Source organism: Solanum pennellii, chromosome 3 (genome assembly GCF_001406875.1).
Source record: "Solanum pennellii chromosome 3, SPENNV200".
In the NCBI taxonomy this organism is placed as follows: Eukaryota; Viridiplantae; Streptophyta; class Magnoliopsida; order Solanales; family Solanaceae; genus Solanum; species Solanum pennellii.
The window spans coordinates 2391746-2409518 of record NC_028639.1 but is presented as its reverse complement, the minus strand read 5'-3'; the positions used below and the strand labels follow the sequence as shown (position 1 = coordinate 2409518).

The following is a 17773-nucleotide window of genomic DNA, read 5'->3' as shown; positions in this document are numbered from 1 at the left end:
TAACTCTCTCAAATATTTTAAAGTAGGTTGACTTAAAGCATAAAAAAGGTAGACTTCTAGTGAATTAGCACCAAACTTCACTACATGATTCTTCATAGTTGATTAAATAAAGTAATTTTTTTTTATTTTTTCGAAGTTTGGTGTCCCTATAAACTTTTCATTTTAGACACCAAGTTCGGAGTCTAAAGGGTATAAAATATTAACAAAAATTCTAAAACGGTATATAAAATTTTATATTAATCAAAAAGGCAAAATCGCTAGAACAACAACGATTTACTCCACCGAAAAAAACAAAATCGCTGTTACTGTAGCAGCGATTTTACTTTTTCCGGTGGAGTAAATCGCTGTTATTCCAGCGATTTTACCGTTTTGGTTAATATAAAATTTTATATACCATTTTGGAATTTTTGTTAATATTTTATACCCTTTAGACTTCAAACTCAGAAAAATTGGTGATATTACCGATATCTCATGCTATTAATTAAATAAAAGAAAGATTGAGAAGTAATTAAAACTGTGATTTTTTTTAAAAAAAAATAAAATGAAAACGTTGGTGCATTGAGTCCAAAGGTCAACAAAGCTTCCTAATGGGGTTCCGAATTCACCTCTCTCTCTCTTAAATTCTATAAATTGAGAGAAAGACTGCAAAGATAAAAAACACAACACAAAAATAAACAGAGAGAGAAAAATCAGAGCGCAGTGGTATCAATCGAGTTGTTACATTACCTGTCATTATTTGTGTTCACACTTTTCTCTCTCCCCTTACATTTCATCTTCTTCTTCTCCATACACACATTTACATCAAACCATCATATTTTTTTTCAAATTTATAGATAGAAGATAAAGAGATTTAATTGAATATGGAACAGAAGCACGTATTGTTATCGGCATTGAGCGTTGGGGTTGGAGTTGGCCTTGGATTAGCTTCAGGACAAGCCGTTAATAAATGGACAAATGCCCCCGAAGGTATAACACCTGAACAAATTGAAAAGGAACTTCGACGCTTAATCCTTGACGGCAAGTTCACCAAAATCACATTTGATGACTTTCCTTATTATCTCAGGTAGAACTTTTTTTTTTTTTGAATAAATGGTTGCATCCATGGAAGTGATGGATCTCGTGATTTTTTAATTGTATCCAGGTTGGTTGAATGTGATATTGTTACCTGCAATGCAATTTTTATACGAATTTGGAATATTTTAAGTTGGAAGCTTTCTGCAATTTATTCTCTTTTCTGTTTTGTCTCTGTTAGTCCCCTGATTTTTCAGTTTTTATTCAACTGCTTCCTATCCACTTTTGAGGGATAGGTAAAGGCTAATCGTTTTTACTTTTCTGTTAAGTACAAGTTCAGGTGCCAGAAATTCATACAAAGCGGATTCAAATGTCACACTTAGAATTCAACCTTGTATCGAAAAATACATGTTTTACCCTATATAACCCCTTGAACAGATTTGAGTATTAATAATCAACCACCGGGTAGTGGGCGGAGCAAGAATTTTAATTAAGAGAAATTGAGGGGTTCATATATATATATATATTTACTTTTTTAACCATGTGTAAATAGTGTAATTTTTCACCGGCCCCTACTGGCTCTGCCCAGGTCACCAGCTAATACTTGAAACCTGTGAATTTATTGGAGCTTGCATGTCTGTGTTTCTTCTGAATACATCAAAGTTATTGAATGTGCAATCACTATAAACTTAAGAATTCAACAGCTTTTTGTTTGACAAAAGTCAAGTATGCATATTCCTTTAACACTTACACCTAAAATTCTATAAACCCGTGTGCTTTCCTTTTCTGCTTAGTTTCTCCTAGTCTCAATCCTTCACCTAAATGTTCTGTTGTTGGAGAGTTATGCTAAATTTCATTCTGGTTGCTCCAGTTGATATCTTGGTCAAAGTTGAAATAGTTTCCAACATTTCTGTTACTCTACTTTTCTGATAGTTTCGATGAATATATGTTGAAAATGGATCAAAGTTATTGATCTACTTCAAATGTGACTTTGACAGTGAACGAACACGGGTATTATTAACAAGTGCAGCATATGTTCATCTGAATCACTTAGATGTGTCTAAATATACAAGAAATCTTTCTCCTGCAAGTAGGGCCATTTTGCTTTCAGGGCCTGCTGGTATGGATTTCTCATTTAAATCATTTTCAACTTTATATGTTATTATCTGTATTGATTGTGCTCTGATACATGAATGCAGAACTTTACCAGCAAACTCTCGCAAAGGCTTTGGCGCATCACTTTGATGCTAAACTGCTGCTATTGGATTTAACTGACTTCTCTCTGAAGGTACTGTGTGAGGCCTTCTTTTCCGGTATTTTAACTCATCGTCAGCTGATACTTCTATTCACTCTATTTTATCCGTCAACCATTTGCAGATGCAGAGCAAGTACGGAATCTTGAAGAAAGAATCCGTAAGTATTATTATTTACTTGCTTTGAAGAATTGTATTCTTTGTTGGGGCAAAATATTGTTGTCTTCATGTCCATTTTTCATGTTTCTTGTAACTGTTGAATCCAAATTCACTTTAAATATAAGTCAAAGGGAGTCATTTTGCCCCTAATGGAATATTACCTGATTCAGCATCTTATTTTTTGTAGGCTTTCAAGAGGTCAACCTCAGAGTCTACATTGGGACGTTTGTCCAGTTTGCTTGGTTCGTTCTCAATTCTTTCAGCAAGAGAGACTAGTGGAGGTATATGACGGAAGGCTATAGTTCTTCGCTAATGGGTACACTTGACTGTATTTGTGACAATATTATACATCTTTGCGATTCAACCTTGTTTATTTAAATTGATGAATATATCTAACTTAAAGATAAGGATATGAACCACAAACTTTTTTTTATCTCCAGATCTGCTGATTTTGTTTATGCTTATATATAAAGAAGATTCTAGATATTTATGAAATTATGAAATAGAAGCTTTCGTACACACTAGCTTTTACAGTACCTTAATCCTGTGGGAAGTGCAATTTCCGCATCAACCCACAAGTTGTTTCTGTCCTGTAAAGTAATAGCAATTGAAGCGGATTTTAACTTCATAAGTCCTAAGGTGAATTAATTTATTGTCGAGTTTTTCCAGAGGCTGTAAAGGTCAAACAACTCATTACAGAACAATGAAATGTTAAGTTCAAGTAATTAAAGAAGTTCAATGTCTATCTTTAATATGGAGCTCGGGAGACAGTGAGTCAATTGTTCTGATTTCAATCTAGACTTAACCAGTATTGTAGAACGTAAAATCTAAGGCTTGATACTTTCATGTTGTTTTACATTTCCTGATGCTCTTCATATACAAGTTTCACTCTCTTTTTTTGCAGTTGCCTATTCTAGGCAAACAGTTGGGGTTGACAGTAAATCAAGGTATATTAGTTCTATTCATCATTCAGATGTAAATGCAGGTTTTTGGAGTTGATATATCATGTTAACTTTTACCTTTGAGATATGCAGGAATAGGGAAGGTGCCAGCAACTCTCTAAAGCATCGCAGAACCGCCTCTGTGTCTTCTGATATAAGTAGTATCAGCTCTGAGTCGTCTGCTTCAAATCCAGGTTGGACGCTTGTAGAGAATTGATTAAGTTGTCATGGCTTTGCTATTTTCTTTCTGCATGTTTATACATTGAGTTCAGGGTCTACTAGCATTTGCAGTTTTCATTTATAATCTTAGAAAGCTGTTAGAAATTCATGATTTGACTATCCACTAATTATATTAAAGTATCATTTTTCCCCTGTGATGTTCTTGCTACTATAATGTGCTTTGCATCTTAATGTTTCTTTTGTTGAAGAATCTCATCAAATTCCAATCTAACCGTCAATTAGCTTTCCAGATACTATACCTGCAATGAGTTTCTAGATTCCTCTCTTGCATTTGCGTCTGTCAAATTCATATTGCTGAATTTTGATTAATCTGTTAGTAATCTTATAATTGAAGATCATTTTCTGATCATTTCTTGTTTCTTCATCTAGCTCCAATTAAGCGGGTCAACAGCTGGTCATTAGATGAGAAGGCTTTCTTACAATCACTTTTCAAGGTAATAAATATCTCTTAATTTCAAACTCGTATCCACGTTGTTATGGAATATGTTCTTCTCAGTGTCTTTCACTTTATGGTTGTTTCATCTGAAATCAGATACTAAACAAGGAGGTTACTTGCAGGTTTTGGTGTCAATCTCCGAAACCAGCCGCGTTATTCTCTACATCAGGGATGTTGACAGACATCTTCAATCCCCCAGAGCTTATAAACTCTTTGATCGAATGCTGAAAAAACTATCAGGATCAGTGTTGGTTCTTGGCTCCAGGATGTTTGAGCATGAAGATGAATGTGAGGAAGTAGATGAAAAACTCCGTCTTTTATTTCCTTACAATATTGACATTAGGCCCCCTGAAGATGAGACACATCTTACGGACTGGAAAACACAACTGGAAGAGGATATGAAGATGATCCAGTTTCAAGACAACAAGAATCACATTGCGGAGGTGCTTGCAGCAAACGACCTCGAATGTGATGATCTAGGATCAATCTGTCATGCTGACACAATGGTGCTGAGTAATTACATAGAGGAAATTGTTATCTCTGCTGTATCACATCATTTGATGAACAGCAAGGATCCAGAATATCGAAACGGGAAGCTCCTCATATCATCTAACAGGTAGATGCCAAACTTTCAATTGTTATTAGCTTCTTTTTCCATTTGTACACTTTGTGTTTAATGTGTGTACCTTTCTGCTCCTGGTACAGTTTGTCCCATGGATTAGGTGTCTTTCAGGACGGAAAGAGTGGTTGCAGAGGCTCCCTCAAAATGGAGGCGAATGCTGAATTGTCCAAGGTTTCTTTTGCATTTTAGTGTTTCTGTTGAAAATTGAGGAATTAACCGAGATGAGATTGATTTTAATCTCTTTTCAATCACAAATAGGATGCTGCGATGGATGATATTGGATTAAAGCCCGAATCAAAGTCGGAGAACCCCACGTCTGAGAGTAAGGGTGAGGCTCCTTCAACAAAAAAGGATGGAGAGATTTCGTCTGCATCAAAGGCCCCGGTATGTGCAGCACTTGATAAATTATCACCACAATCTCCTTTAGAGAACCTTTCAGTTGGTAAAAGTTGAGAGAACTGAATTGATAGCTGTATTCTTTCTTTTTCCCCCTCAAATGTCAGGCTGACTAAATTAAGAATGTCTTTGTGTTTGTCTGAAAAAATTAATGCTGATCTATTGGTTTCAACAACATCCTTTCATGCTATGCATATACATTTTTTATTCTCTGATTTACATTTTCGTGTATCTTTTACTATTTGGTCCAACATGATTTTTGTTTCTTAATTCAGTCCGCATTTGGTGTTTCTGCCTTTTCCTTCAATGTGTAATTTGATATCTACAGGAAGTTATTCCTGACAATGAATTCGAGAAGCGGATAAGACCAGAGGTTATACCTTCACATGAGATTGGAGTGACATTTGCAGATATTGGTGCCCTAGATGAAACTAAGGAATCACTTCAGGAGCTGGTCATGCTTCCTCTTAGAAGACCTGACCTCTTCAACGGTGGACTGCTTAAGCCTTGCAGAGGTATACTACTCTTTGGTCCACCTGGCACTGGGAAGACTATGCTGGCCAAAGCAATAGCCAATGAAGCTGGAGCAAGCTTTATAAATGTCTCAATGTCAACCATTACTTCAAAATGGTTTGGGGAAGATGAAAAGAATGTCCGAGCTCTTTTCACACTTGCAGCGAAGGTTTCTCCAACGATTGTTTTTGTGGATGAGGTTGATAGCATGCTAGGGCAGCGGACAAGAGTTGGAGAACACGAGGCTATGCGAAAAATTAAGAATGAGTTTATGACTCATTGGGACGGATTATTGACTAAACCAGGTGAGCGTATTCTTGTTCTTGCTGCAACCAACAGACCTTTCGACCTCGATGAAGCAATAATCAGACGGTTTGAGCGCAGGTACTTCTACAGCTTGACACCAATCATTTACTTGCTTAATTGCTTTTTCCAGTCCTTTGAGTTGATTTTCACGAGTATGTTATACAATTTGAAACTTCACTGCTGATCTTCCTACATCTCAAAAAATAAATTCTGGAAAAAGAAAAGAAGCAGAAAGAAAGCCAGATCTTTTTCCTGATTGGCTTGAACTACATGATGATGGCCTTAAGTTTCTCCACTCTTGGATGAATTTTTTATAGTCTTATTGCCATCTTCATTGATATTATGGATTCCGTTGATATTATCTACCTTGAGCATAAATTTGAAAATCTACGTAATTGTTATCCTGCATTTGTTATTTGTTTCTGTTAATTCCTAAATAATTTTCTGCTTGACTAGTGGAGCGAATCTCTTGGTGACAAGAAGTCTTCTGTCTTAGAGATATGTTGCTTATCTCAATGACTTTGTTAGGGAAGTCTTGCCTCATCTTCTGACTGTTTATTAAAATGCAATTTGTTTTTACAGATATATTACTCTGTGCAATGGTTCCTATTGATAGATTGACATTAAGGGAACTTTCATTTATAAATATCATGACCTTTTTCAGCTTGTGATGACGTTGCAGAATGACATATGTTTTAAAATTGTGTTTTCTTTTGGACAGAATTATGGTTGGTTTACCTGCAGCTGAGAATAGAGAGAAGATTTTGAGAACTCTTCTAGCAAAGGAAAAGGTAGAAGATCTTGATTTTAAAGAGCTCGGAGTCATGACCGAAGGATATAGTGGAAGTGATCTTAAGGTTTGTGATTGTTCTTTTTAAAAAAGTGATGTAAGAATACAGCTTATTATCTGGTAATAACTGAAAGCATTAATCTTCCAAAACAGAACTTGTGCACAACAGCAGCTTACCGGCCTGTCAGAGAGCTTATACAACAAGAGAGAAAGAAAGATTTGGTAATACACGCATCTAGCTCCCAATTGTTTTTCTTCAACTTAACCTTTTTTGACTATCTGTTTTATTATGTATGCTTTGTGTTCTCTTATTTATTCTTTCTTCCTCATAGGAAAAGAAACGGAGAGCTGAAGAAGAGCAGAGTGCAGAAGGTAATTCAGATAAGAAAGAAGAAGCCGCGGAAGAAAGAGTAATTACTTTGAGGCCTCTAAACATGGAGGACATGAGACAGGCAAAGAATCAGGTAACCAGTCCTTATGTCGTGGACTAGTGGGTCCGTTGAGAATTTGTTTCTCTTTTGATTGGACCATCTGAAGCAATTAGTTCTTTCTTTAGTTTTTTTCTGGTCCTGTCATTTGATTTCATAGCCTACTCTTTGCCCATCTTGGATAAAAAAATTGCACTTCTCGGTATACAGACTTTCTTGGATAGACTATCTTTACTAAACTAAGTAGGGTTCCTTATACTCTCTCATGGACGTTACAGTATCTCTTTGCTTTTGAAAATGAAGTTTCATGTTCGCTGCTCTACTTTATTATTAGTGACGATATTGTGGCTAATTGCAAGATCATGTTTTTCTAACATAAAGTACAATATAAACATAGTTTTCTTTTGTGGAATCACAGAAGCAGGAAATATATACTTACAAATAATGCATGTGAAGGACTTATTTCCTTCAGTTTTATTGTTGCATTCATTTTGGATTTACACACAGATCTTCACGAATCACTTCTTTGGTTAGGTTGCTGCAAGCTTTGCTTCTGAGGGATCCGTAATGAGTGAGCTGAAGCAATGGAATGACCTATATGGAGAAGGCGGTTCTAGGAAAAAGCAGCAGTTATCTTATTTCCTTTAGGTCGTCAAATGTATGCATCAAGAAATGATTGTCAGCATTATTTTTTGTGAAAGGGGTGATAACCATGACCACTGCATAACCTTCAGAATCAAATCCCCATTCTCCTGAAACTAAGGTAGAGATACTTGAACCTGTGCTAACTGGTCTCCACTTCCGAGGGTCGTGACATGAATATGGATGAAATGTGTCTGTTCAAAGGCTTGCTTGCTTGCTTTTGTATACGCATGGTCGCAGAAAAGGAAGGAGAATACAGCGTCTGTTCTGCTTAAAGCAACATTTGCCCCACAACAGTCTTGTAGGATATCAAAGATGATCTCTGGTGTGGCAATTGAAAAGGCACAGGGCTTGAAAATCTCAGAGCAAGTTATGATTTCGTTCATCAATAGTGATTCCATGTAATAGTGTACTCTAAATTAGTGTTGTATACCGTTATTGTAATTTATCAATCTCCAGTTTCTTGGAACTATAATATATTTGTCATTTGGAACTCAAGGATTTGATTCTTTTTTGAAATTTATTTTGGAAGTCAATGTACTATGAATGTGATATCTGCCGCTTATTTCATGTAAAAATATTTCGGACACATTTCTAGATAATTTAACTTTAAAATGTCCATTCACCATAGGCTATAGCTACACAAATATCTATCACTTATTTAGTTATTTTAGACAATAAGTTTCAAAAGATTTTCTTTGTTAAAGTTTCGTGTCAAGTCATAGTGACTCATATAAAATGGGATGGAGAGAGTATACAAACGAGTTTACACTTATCTATTGTCGAGTTTACAAATGTCAATTGTCAAGTGATTTTTATGAACCTTGTCTAGTGAATTATATATATAAAAAAATCATAGGTATGATAATTTTTAATAATACAAATCATCTCACTAAACTTAATATGAGAAACATAATTCATCCAATTTAGCTATCATAATAGTTTAGAGTTCTACCTGTTCATGAAACTTAATAGAAGAAAATAAAGTATGGCAATTACCAAGGAAAATATCTTTCAATACAAATATATTTTTGAAAAATAAGTTACTTCCATACTTGTATTCACGATTTAGATGAAGCATGAATATGAGAAATTTATTCGACATTTTCTCATATTTGATAAATATACATAAAATGTTATTTTCTCTTTTTCATATTAGTTAATCATTTTCAAATTTGTACAATACTCAAAAAATCATATATAAGAAAATGATTTTATTAATCTACCCCTTAGATTAATTAATATTTTATTAATTTAATAAGATTATTAACAAATTAAAAGTGGACAGATATAGTATGAGACAAATATATATATACTCCATCCGTCCACTTTTATTTGTCATGCTGCATTTTTCAAAAGTTAATTTGATTAATTTTTTAAATTAATTAAATTACATTAATTTGATATTTTAGAAAAAGATTCATCTCTATAAAAAAAATTATATCTTAAAATATTAATCAAATTTTTTACAATTTAACATTTAGAAAAAAACATTTGACAAATTAAAAGTATAGGAAGGTAATAGACCCAAGGAATATCACAAAACTCACGAGTATTGTGATATATATATATACACATACAAATGCAACTAGTAATTTGTTCAGCGAAACAATAAACTCCAGAAAATCAATTATCCTTGTTAAATACGCACATCTTTGGATCTTCAATCGCCATTGAAAGCAAGCGGCGCTGAGTCTCTAGCTCCCAAAAACACACAAAGGATATACAAAATTTGCGATCTGATGTGTTGTTGGGTCGGCTCGAAATAGTAGAGATGGGAGGTTCAATGGTGGAGAGGTATCAAAAACTAGGGTTAAAGGAGTCGTTGAATCAACCCTATCGTTACCCAATTGCTTGTGATGAGCTAAGCCTTATTCTAAGAAATGCATATTCCAAAATTCCAAAAAATTTGCAATCTCTCATCTTCCGAGAGTCGCTCACCGCCTTTCGTCTCCTCCCTGAGTAAGTAGCGCTTTCTTCGTCAATTATCATTCGAAACTACGTTTACCTGAAAATTAAATGATTTTTGCCCTTTTATTTACTTTGATTTGATTAATAGGACTGTAACTCCTCTCTGTACAGAGCCAGTGTATCTCTAATGAACAAGATTTCATGTAGGCAACTTAATTTGGGGTTTGTGGCATAATTGACTAACGAATTAACTGGTATAAAAGTTTAATTCTCATCAACAGCTCATGATTTGTTATGTACTGAAGAATTGAAAGATGAAAAGAGATTGAGTACCGAAAAAACTTTTATTAATCAAGAAATGGGAAAGCATGTAGCTAAACTTGTAACTTTGGTAATTAATGACATAGTTGATCAGCATTTGCTGTGGGACTTGTCACTTGTGTTAATGTGTTGGTCGACCATATAAAGACACTAGCTACCAAGTTTTCACCCTTACCTGTTTTCTTGATGGTAAGCATCTGCCCCTAATAAGGGCTTGAGGCGGAGCCCTGCCATATTGAACAAGAGATGCAATCACTCTGTACTTTGTTTGAGGTCCCTAAATCAGAAGATCCTATAGACAACAATTTGCTGATATTAAGAAAAGAAAATTTCAGATGTTCCTTCTTTATGAAATTTGTTGTTGTTGGCATGTATTTAATGATATTTTTGCTACTCCAAGTAAAAGGAAACCTTAATATTTAATGTTTTGTCACTTCAGAATGCAGACACAAGCGGCTATATCAGCAGCACATGGCTTGCTTCAAAGTATGGAAGCTGCATTACCAAAACAAAAGAAAGCCTTAGCTGCATCTGAATTCAAACAGGCTATGGTTACTCATAGGAGGCGTAGGAAGGTCCAACCAGTGTTAGAAGGTAATTTTAATTGAACTTGTGTTCTATATAAAAATATCACTGAACTTATTTAGTGCTTTTGGTGTGGAATCCCTCTTTATGAGACCCTGTGGATTAGGACACCTGTAGCTCCTTTGTCTTGCTTTCCTGCCATAGTGACATTTTCTTGCAAGGCCATTTTAGATTTCAACTCATAGTTGTGTCTGAAGGACTGGAGTTGACAGCACTGTAAAATCATAATTTTGATATAGGAGACTTATTTCCAGAACTTGGACAGAGTTACCATACCTATGTTGGTGGGAGATATTAGGTACCCTGAGAAATTAATCAAGGTACATGCAAGCCGATTTACCCACCATGGTATTGTTTCATAAAAAAAGTTATTTCCAAAACTCTGAAAAGCAAACAACGTCTCTGCCCACCCCCCAAACCCCCAGGAAAATTAAAGAAAGAGATATTCGAGTGTCAAGTTCTGAGAGGCCTTAGATGAGAATATCCCTCCGCCTCTCTTTTTCCCTGTAAAGGGGAACACATTAGTGGAGAGATGGATAGTGTAGTATACTGCTTAGTGAGGCAAAAAACATTCCTCCAGTGAACAGTTAAAACTCCTTCCTCCAACCTCATGGCACAACTAAAATTAATGTAGATGTTATTAAGGAATGGTAATGTTAATAACAGATGATTTTCGCTTAAATGGTTGTAAAATTATCCAATATGGCATCCCTTCTCTCTTACGAAGTAAGAGACTTTCATTAAAAGGCATCATGAAGATGCATAGCAAAAAAAGGATACAAGTAAGAAGTGAGCCTGCTCGTGTACAAAATCTATGTCAAAACTGAGGAGCAAACGCAGTACAAAAACTGATCACAACTGGAAGCATGGGCCTGATTGAGCCAATTAAAAAGGTTAAGCAAACACATAGCCTTGAGGGCATGGTTGGAGTTGATATCCATTTGCCGATTTTTATATGCATTTGCCAACTCTCCACAAACAACAGCTTTCATATGCTTCTTTAATACTATTAGGCATGATCTAGGCTAGTCTAAAATTTAAGAAAAACATATTTCACATGTCTGCGACACTTTACAGTAAAGAATAGACATAATACATGAACATGACCCTTAACTTGGCTTCAACGAACAACTATGCCTCCAAATTTGAAAATGCATAAGTAGGTATTTAAACTTGTATAAAAATGAACAAGTTGACACAAGTCCTACATGGCATAATACACGTAGGACGCCATGTAGGACACAAAATTGTCATGTAAGGCGAATGTGTCCATTTGCTCAATTTTATACAAGTTTAAGTGTCTACTTGTGCACACCTAAAGTTAAAGGTCATAGTTGTCAACTGACGTCAAGTTAAGGGTCATGTTTATGCATTATGCCTAAAGAATAAGACGTCTCACAGTTTTTGTGTCCATCTGACACATAAAGCACCTTTCATACCGTAAATGTTCCCTCCCACTGAGCATCAACTTGAATCTCTCGAACCAGTTGCTTAGACCCACATTATAAATCATTCAAACATAAATTATTAGGAAAATGACACGACTAGCACGACCTTACTTTTTTGGGTTAAGGTGGTAATTTCAGAGGGACGGGAAGGGTGTTAAGGTAAATTCATTTTTTTTGTCAAACCCAAAGTACCCTCTAAAGTAAAACCACTTTGAAATCTATTAGACCACTACCTTTTGAAATTGAAACATCTCTTTCGGGTAGTATGATTTGAAAAGAAAAGAATATAGGTTTAGATTTTTCAAGAGTGGTTTCACAACAAAAAAGTAAGGTCGTGCTATTTGGCAAAAGAAGTAGCTCCTTGATCCACTACTGTGTACAAATATTTCTTCACCTTAAGCAATTGTTGAGCACTATTCTGTAGAATGATTGCAAGTGCTACTATGTCAATCACTGTTCAGAAATAGTTGAAGCAGTTGGGTTATCTTTCACTGTGAATTTACTTTTTCCATACTTATACGAGTTCGATACATTATTTAAATATAAGATGTATGTTTTTATATTATATAATTTTGTATAACAATGTAAAAATATGTACAAGTACCTCTTATACACATTTGTACAAGATATGTTTGTTCACAGTGTATATATCTTTCACTAATATATATGCTTGTTCACAGTATATATATCTTTCACTAATATATATGCTTGTTCAATATAGCTGTTCCTCCTACTGAGAATGTCTTTTACAAGATATGCTTCATATAAGTTATCTAGGTAGACATCCAATATGGCATCCTTTTTCCAAACATTTCTTAATACTTCTGCATCTGCTCACTGCATTCTAATTTTGTAGTGCTGCTTTTGCATTCCAGGTAGGAGCCAACTTCCTCAGGATGTTCTTGTACACGTATTTGGTTTCTTAGACTTGAAGTCTCTTGTTACTGCTTCTTCAGTCTGCAGGTATGAGGCTTTCCTTATCCAACTTAAGTAGTTGCATTAATTAAATTCTGTGTAGGCATCTTTTGAACATTGGACCTAGTCATCTGTGTGATTTAATCAATTACCATATCAGATGGTATCTCAGAAGGTGTGTAATTCCACAGGTCATGGAGTGTGGCAGCTAGTGACAATCATCTCTGGCAGTCAATACATATTAGCTTTTTTGGGAAGTCAAATGAGATCCCAAACATTATCAGGTTTACTAACGGTGTGGAGAGAATTTCTTTTACTCTGGGAAATACCGGTGCAGATAATGTTGACTGGAAAGATGCTTTCAAGCGAGCTTATAGAGGTATTTCCATCGACTGTGATCCCACGTTGGTTAGATGGAACTATGTTTCCAGCTACGGATTTCATTATTTTTTCCGTGTTGCATGATTCATAGACCACTTGGACTATTTTAGATTTATTGTTTGTGCTCCTTCATTCAGAGGAGGTCTTTACTATGTCTGCTTGTTTTCTTTTGCCTTTCCAAATTTTCTTCTGTGTCGGTTCTCTTTTTATATACCTATCTTTTTTGCCTCAGGAATTTCAAAAAAAGTAACATCCCAGAGGGGCTTTTGCAAGCAGTGCAATTCAATTGTTTGGTTGAATAATTCCAAGTGTTCCAATGGGGAGATTTCTGATGAACATCAGATCATGCCTGTGTCACTTGAACAGGTTTTGTGAATGCTTCAGATTTTCATATTTCATTACTATGTTTCACCATCTTACGTATCTCATAGCTAGTCCTACAAGGTTTCCTCAATGATATCTTTATGTTGTCAGATTGTTGATTATGTAATAGAGGAGTCCATACCTTCCTCGGATAGTGATAGTGATTCAGATGACTCAGTTGATGGCTCTCTCTTCAAGCTCTGGGCCTATCCCAAACGAGTTAGCGAGCCACATGCATGATATAGAAGATCCTTGTTAATATATCAAAACATACTGTGAATAGTTCCTATTGTGGGGAATGTATCAATCAGCTTTATATGATATGGTCAGAAGTGCATCTTTACTATTTCGAGAGATTATGGAAATGAAAAAACTTCATGGATGAAATAGATTGTGTAATTACAGATTGTGTCACTATTGATCAGAACTAGTGCAAGTAGGACTTATAATGGTAAAAAGTGATCTGCATCGATTGGGATTAAATATTTATGACAATTTAGATATATATTTTTTTATCATTAGCTCTTTTTTCTTAAGCTAACTCGAGCTAAAAACTGCAACGAAAACCAGTAGATACTTCAATGACCACAGAAGCATCAATGTTAAAAGGATACAATAACTGCAAGTCGTCGGTCACATACTGAGATTTAATTTCAAAGATGTGAAATGATATTTGCATCGTTCCACTCACAGAGATATTGCTGTCAAACAAGAATCAAAGTTGTGTTTCCATTATCTGACTTGTAATTTAAAGTAACACACACTTGCATATTGATGTTTTACAGTCACATGAGACTGCCATAATCTTTCAGCAGTCTTTCAAAATTTAACAAAAAAGTAAACCATATCTGGAAACTCAAGACTATCACAAAAACGCCAAGCCTGTTTAGTAATAATCAAGCAAAACAAGTAAACAAAGGGTTTTCTACCATAATTGAATCACAACAACCAGAGGAACGCCTCCGTGAACCTAAAGGGTGCCAGCTATTCATGTCTATAACAACTTTTTGTCTTTCAGTGGACCTCTTGGAATTTTGCTTAGAACCTTGACGTTAAAAACAGCATACTGCTTTTTGATCTCTGCCTCAGCCTTCTCAGCAAAAGCATCAACCTGGTCCTCAAATTTCTCATAAAGTACAGGGACGGTATGGAGCAATACAAAGCCTGTTTTTGGAGAGAGAAGAAATCACACACTATTAGAATTAAACCAAATAATACACATAGATCTATACATCCAAGATCACTTACATATGTAAAACAGAGTGAGGAAGTTCCAGCAGTTGCCCAATATTGAAAGAATCCACAAACCAGCAATAACCTGCATTTAATTTTGTATTAAAACTTGGAAGAGATGACACTCAAATGAAGAACAAAACAGGAAGTTGTGCTCAAGCTGATCCTCTCAATATAATGGAGAGAATTATATAGCAAGATGGACATGATAACATACACCGAGGAATTTCTTCAACTCCTTCCCAGAGGCAATATCCCGAAAAACTTCAAGAGCTCTGTTTATTTCAATCCTGAGTGCAGCAGCAACACCCAGGACAATATCCTCAGGCAGAATGACATCTGGAATTTGGGGTGGAGACCTGTTGCATATATTTCAAGGTCAATCCTATAGTATATCTGGATAGACAAATTACTAAGGAAGATAAAGAGTATACTTACTTGTTGATGAAGGTGGATGCATTGGACCAAAGGAAAAGGACTGCCAACGCAAGGATCAGTATATGGCAAACAAGTGTAAGCAAATGGTACTGAAGCAACTCAAAAAGCACCCAAAGTGAAGTGGCAAACCCAAGCACACCGGCAGTAATTTTCTTGTCCCTCCACAGAAAAATGTCCGCAGCTGCCCATAAGAATTGAGAAATTAGATACATAAACACAATCATCCAGATATAAAAGAAAATTGTGTAACTGTGTAGTACACATCAGACACATCTACTAAAGCTTCAAATTCTATGAACTTCAAACGTACACAAAAAACAGGAGTTTGGATCAAAGTAAAAGTATATGAATCCTACATATAAAAAGTTCAAATCTTGACTCATGCACTTATCAAGCCTAGTAGACACGTGAACACTAGCACTATGACTCAAAGCACAAACAGAAGGGGTGTGCAAAGCTGGAATAGCTCTGACCAATTCAGTCATTCAAGGAACCTGAACCATTCGAAGGAAAAATGGACAATTCCATGTGCTTACATAAATATCTAATGATGCTCACACCCTGAACTTTTTAACAAAAAAAATAATTTTGCTCTCCAAGAGTCACAAATCCAAGCTGCCAAAGTCAGATTTGTATATCAAATATAAATTTGTTCCATGAAAATTCAAAATTGGCTTACAAAACCTGCAGATGGAATTGTTTTCTTCAGTCCACGGACTACCAATAATACAACTAACATTGAAGCGTGCAAGTACATCACTGGTTTACTGGTATCAAATAATAACTTTGCAGCGCAACCTTCTCATCAATTTAATCTCGCTATGTACCAGTACTACTACTACAATAAAAATAACCCGTGTAATCCCACAAGTATAGAAACTAAAGCAATACAACCTATCTCAGATCCATGCAAAGCAAAAGGAACAACAATAGAAAAACGCTCGACTGGATCCAAATGTAGCTACATATTTGTATAATAAACGAACGAATGAATGGAAGTCTAACTGTTTTCGATAGATCTCTGATTTCAGATTTTAGAAAAGGAAAGAAATTAAAGCGCATCTCAACACCAATGCCAAATAAATCTAAATTAATTCTGGAAGTATAGACATACTGTGTTAAAACATAAAATACATAAATCTAGAAATAGATATTGAGAGTGAGAGAGATGTACGTTTTCCACCGCCGAGAACCTTATGGACGGGCCTTTCCCTGCCAAAGAGACGATAGATCTTTGCCTTGACGGCATCGACCGACGATATTTTCTCCTTCTCATCTTCAGAATCGGATGAGGAAGAATTGTGGTCGTGCAACTTTTCGTTGATCTTTTCCATGACGGATTCAACGACTGGTTCGTGCTCGCCGGCGTGATCGGCCATCGTTTATTCCGATCTCACTAACGTGCGCCCGCCGGCAATTGGGGATTTTTTTTTGGTTGATGGGTGCTTTTTGAGTGACTATTCTTACGCTTGCAAAAAGTGTGTGAAAGAGGGAAAAATATTGAAAGGCTTAAAGAGCCAGATTTCCAAACCTCAGGCTTCGTTTCGAACCAATCGGTTCGGTAAAATAACGGAAATCGATGAAAAGCTACGTGAAATAAATAAAAAAGAAAAAGAAATACTGTGTGTCAGTAGTTGATTTATTCGAGGAAAAACGGGAGACGTTGGATTCCTTTGACGGCGTCAAGTTGTCGTTTATTCTACGTGACTGCACAACGCGCGGTTTCAGGGACTTTTCCGGTAAAGTTGGAAAATGTCGACACGTGGATGATTCTTAGCGGTTTATTAGAAAAAATGGTGGGCCAGGAAATGATGTTTGGGCTTGAAGACCAATAAGTTTGGGCCGGGCTAACAAGAGGAGATCGGAGTAGTTCAAGCCCAAACATCGATTTTATTTTGAGAAATGTTTCAAAATGTCAATATTTTAACATTTAAGAGGACTCATTAGCAACAATTTCAATATTTAGTAAAAATGTCATTTTATTTTGTTATGTATCTTATTTATGTTTTTATTATTTATTTTTATTTAAAGAATATAATTATTTAATAACAAAAAGGAGAAAATTAAGGGGAGAATATTTCAAAAAAAGACAAGCATCCTTAATTTTCTCATCAGTTACATTTTCAAATAAAATTTAAATTTAAATTTTTTTCTCTCCAGAATTTTACCTTTTTAAAATTATATTCATTCCACAATATATTCTATTTATATTTATTATAGTTTTTTATTAGTTTGTATTCATTCCAATAGGTATGCCGAATTTATCTATATAGTCATTTAAGAAATATATTTGTGTTTTCATATATTTTTTCCCTATATAGTTATTTTTTCTTCAAAAATCCTGTATGTATTCATTTCAATATGTATTTTATTTGTATTTCTATTTATTCTAGTTTTTATTTAGAATTTTGTATAATAATATATAAAATACAAAAAATTAG

At 35.2% G+C, this 17773-nt stretch overlaps 3 protein-coding genes across 3 annotated transcripts; 2 read left to right on the top strand and 1 right to left on the bottom strand.

Moving 5' to 3' along the window:
• Nucleotides 1–646: 646 nt before the first annotated feature.
• On the top strand, nucleotides 647–8273 carry LOC107014552. Its single transcript, XM_015214502.2, has 16 exons — nucleotides 647–1063; nucleotides 2010–2131; nucleotides 2211–2299; nucleotides 2389–2424; nucleotides 2611–2704; nucleotides 3328–3370; nucleotides 3458–3558; nucleotides 3974–4038; nucleotides 4163–4656; nucleotides 4746–4833; nucleotides 4921–5046; nucleotides 5387–5955; nucleotides 6599–6734; nucleotides 6821–6889; nucleotides 7000–7131; nucleotides 7630–8273. The coding sequence occupies exons 1-16, from the start codon at nucleotides 861–863 to the stop codon at nucleotides 7741–7743; spliced, it is 2481 nt and encodes an 826-aa protein (XP_015069988.1). The 5' UTR covers nucleotides 647–860; the 3' UTR covers nucleotides 7744–8273.
• Nucleotides 8274–9318: 1045 nt separating this feature from the next.
• On the top strand, nucleotides 9319–14150 carry LOC107012580 (F-box protein At5g52880). The gene is made up of 6 exons (XM_015212456.2): nucleotides 9319–9699; nucleotides 10409–10563; nucleotides 12878–12965; nucleotides 13109–13296; nucleotides 13531–13664; nucleotides 13773–14150. The coding sequence occupies exons 1-6, from the start codon at nucleotides 9512–9514 to the stop codon at nucleotides 13899–13901; spliced, it is 882 nt and encodes a 293-aa protein (XP_015067942.1). The 5' UTR covers nucleotides 9319–9511; the 3' UTR covers nucleotides 13902–14150.
• Nucleotides 14151–14362: 212 nt separating this feature from the next.
• LOC107015026 (reticulon-like protein B2) lies at nucleotides 14363–16876 on the bottom strand. The gene is made up of 5 exons (XM_015215180.2): nucleotides 16507–16876; nucleotides 15333–15513; nucleotides 15112–15253; nucleotides 14910–14979; nucleotides 14363–14825 (listed from the first exon to the last, which is right to left on the bottom strand). The coding sequence occupies exons 1-5, from the start codon at nucleotides 16709–16711 to the stop codon at nucleotides 14656–14658; spliced, it is 768 nt and encodes a 255-aa protein (XP_015070666.1). The 5' UTR covers nucleotides 16712–16876; the 3' UTR covers nucleotides 14363–14655.
• Between the last annotated feature and the right edge of the window lie 897 nt (nucleotides 16877–17773).

Excerpts from the sequence above, each read along its gene's own strand:
- LOC107012580 (XM_015212456.2), top strand. The coding sequence starts at position 9,512 with ATGGGAGGTTCAATGGTGGAGAGGTATCAAAAACTAGGGTTAAAGGAG. Across the intron at positions 12,966-13,108 it reads ACTGCTTCTTCAGTCTGCAG|GTCATGGAGTGTGGCAGCTA; the intron begins GTATGAGGCTTT and ends GTAATTCCACAG. Across the intron at positions 13,665-13,772 it reads TGCCTGTGTCACTTGAACAG|ATTGTTGATTATGTAATAGA; the intron begins GTTTTGTGAATG and ends TTATGTTGTCAG.
- LOC107015026 (XM_015215180.2), bottom strand. The coding sequence starts at position 16,711 with ATGGCCGATCACGCCGGCGAGCACGAACCAGTCGTTGAATCCGTCATG. Across the intron at positions 14,980-15,111 it reads AGTTGAAGAAATTCCTCGGT|GTTATTGCTGGTTTGTGGAT; the intron begins GTATGTTATCAT and ends AATTAAATGCAG. Across the intron at positions 14,826-14,909 it reads CCTCACTCTGTTTTACATAT|GCTTTGTATTGCTCCATACC; the intron begins GTAAGTGATCTT and ends CTCCAAAAACAG.
- LOC107014552 (XM_015214502.2), top strand. The coding sequence starts at position 861 with ATGGAACAGAAGCACGTATTGTTATCGGCATTGAGCGTTGGGGTTGGA. Across the intron at positions 3,559-3,973 it reads GTCGTCTGCTTCAAATCCAG|CTCCAATTAAGCGGGTCAAC; the intron begins GTTGGACGCTTG and ends TTCTTCATCTAG. Across the intron at positions 5,956-6,598 it reads ATCAGACGGTTTGAGCGCAG|AATTATGGTTGGTTTACCTG; the intron begins GTACTTCTACAG and ends TCTTTTGGACAG.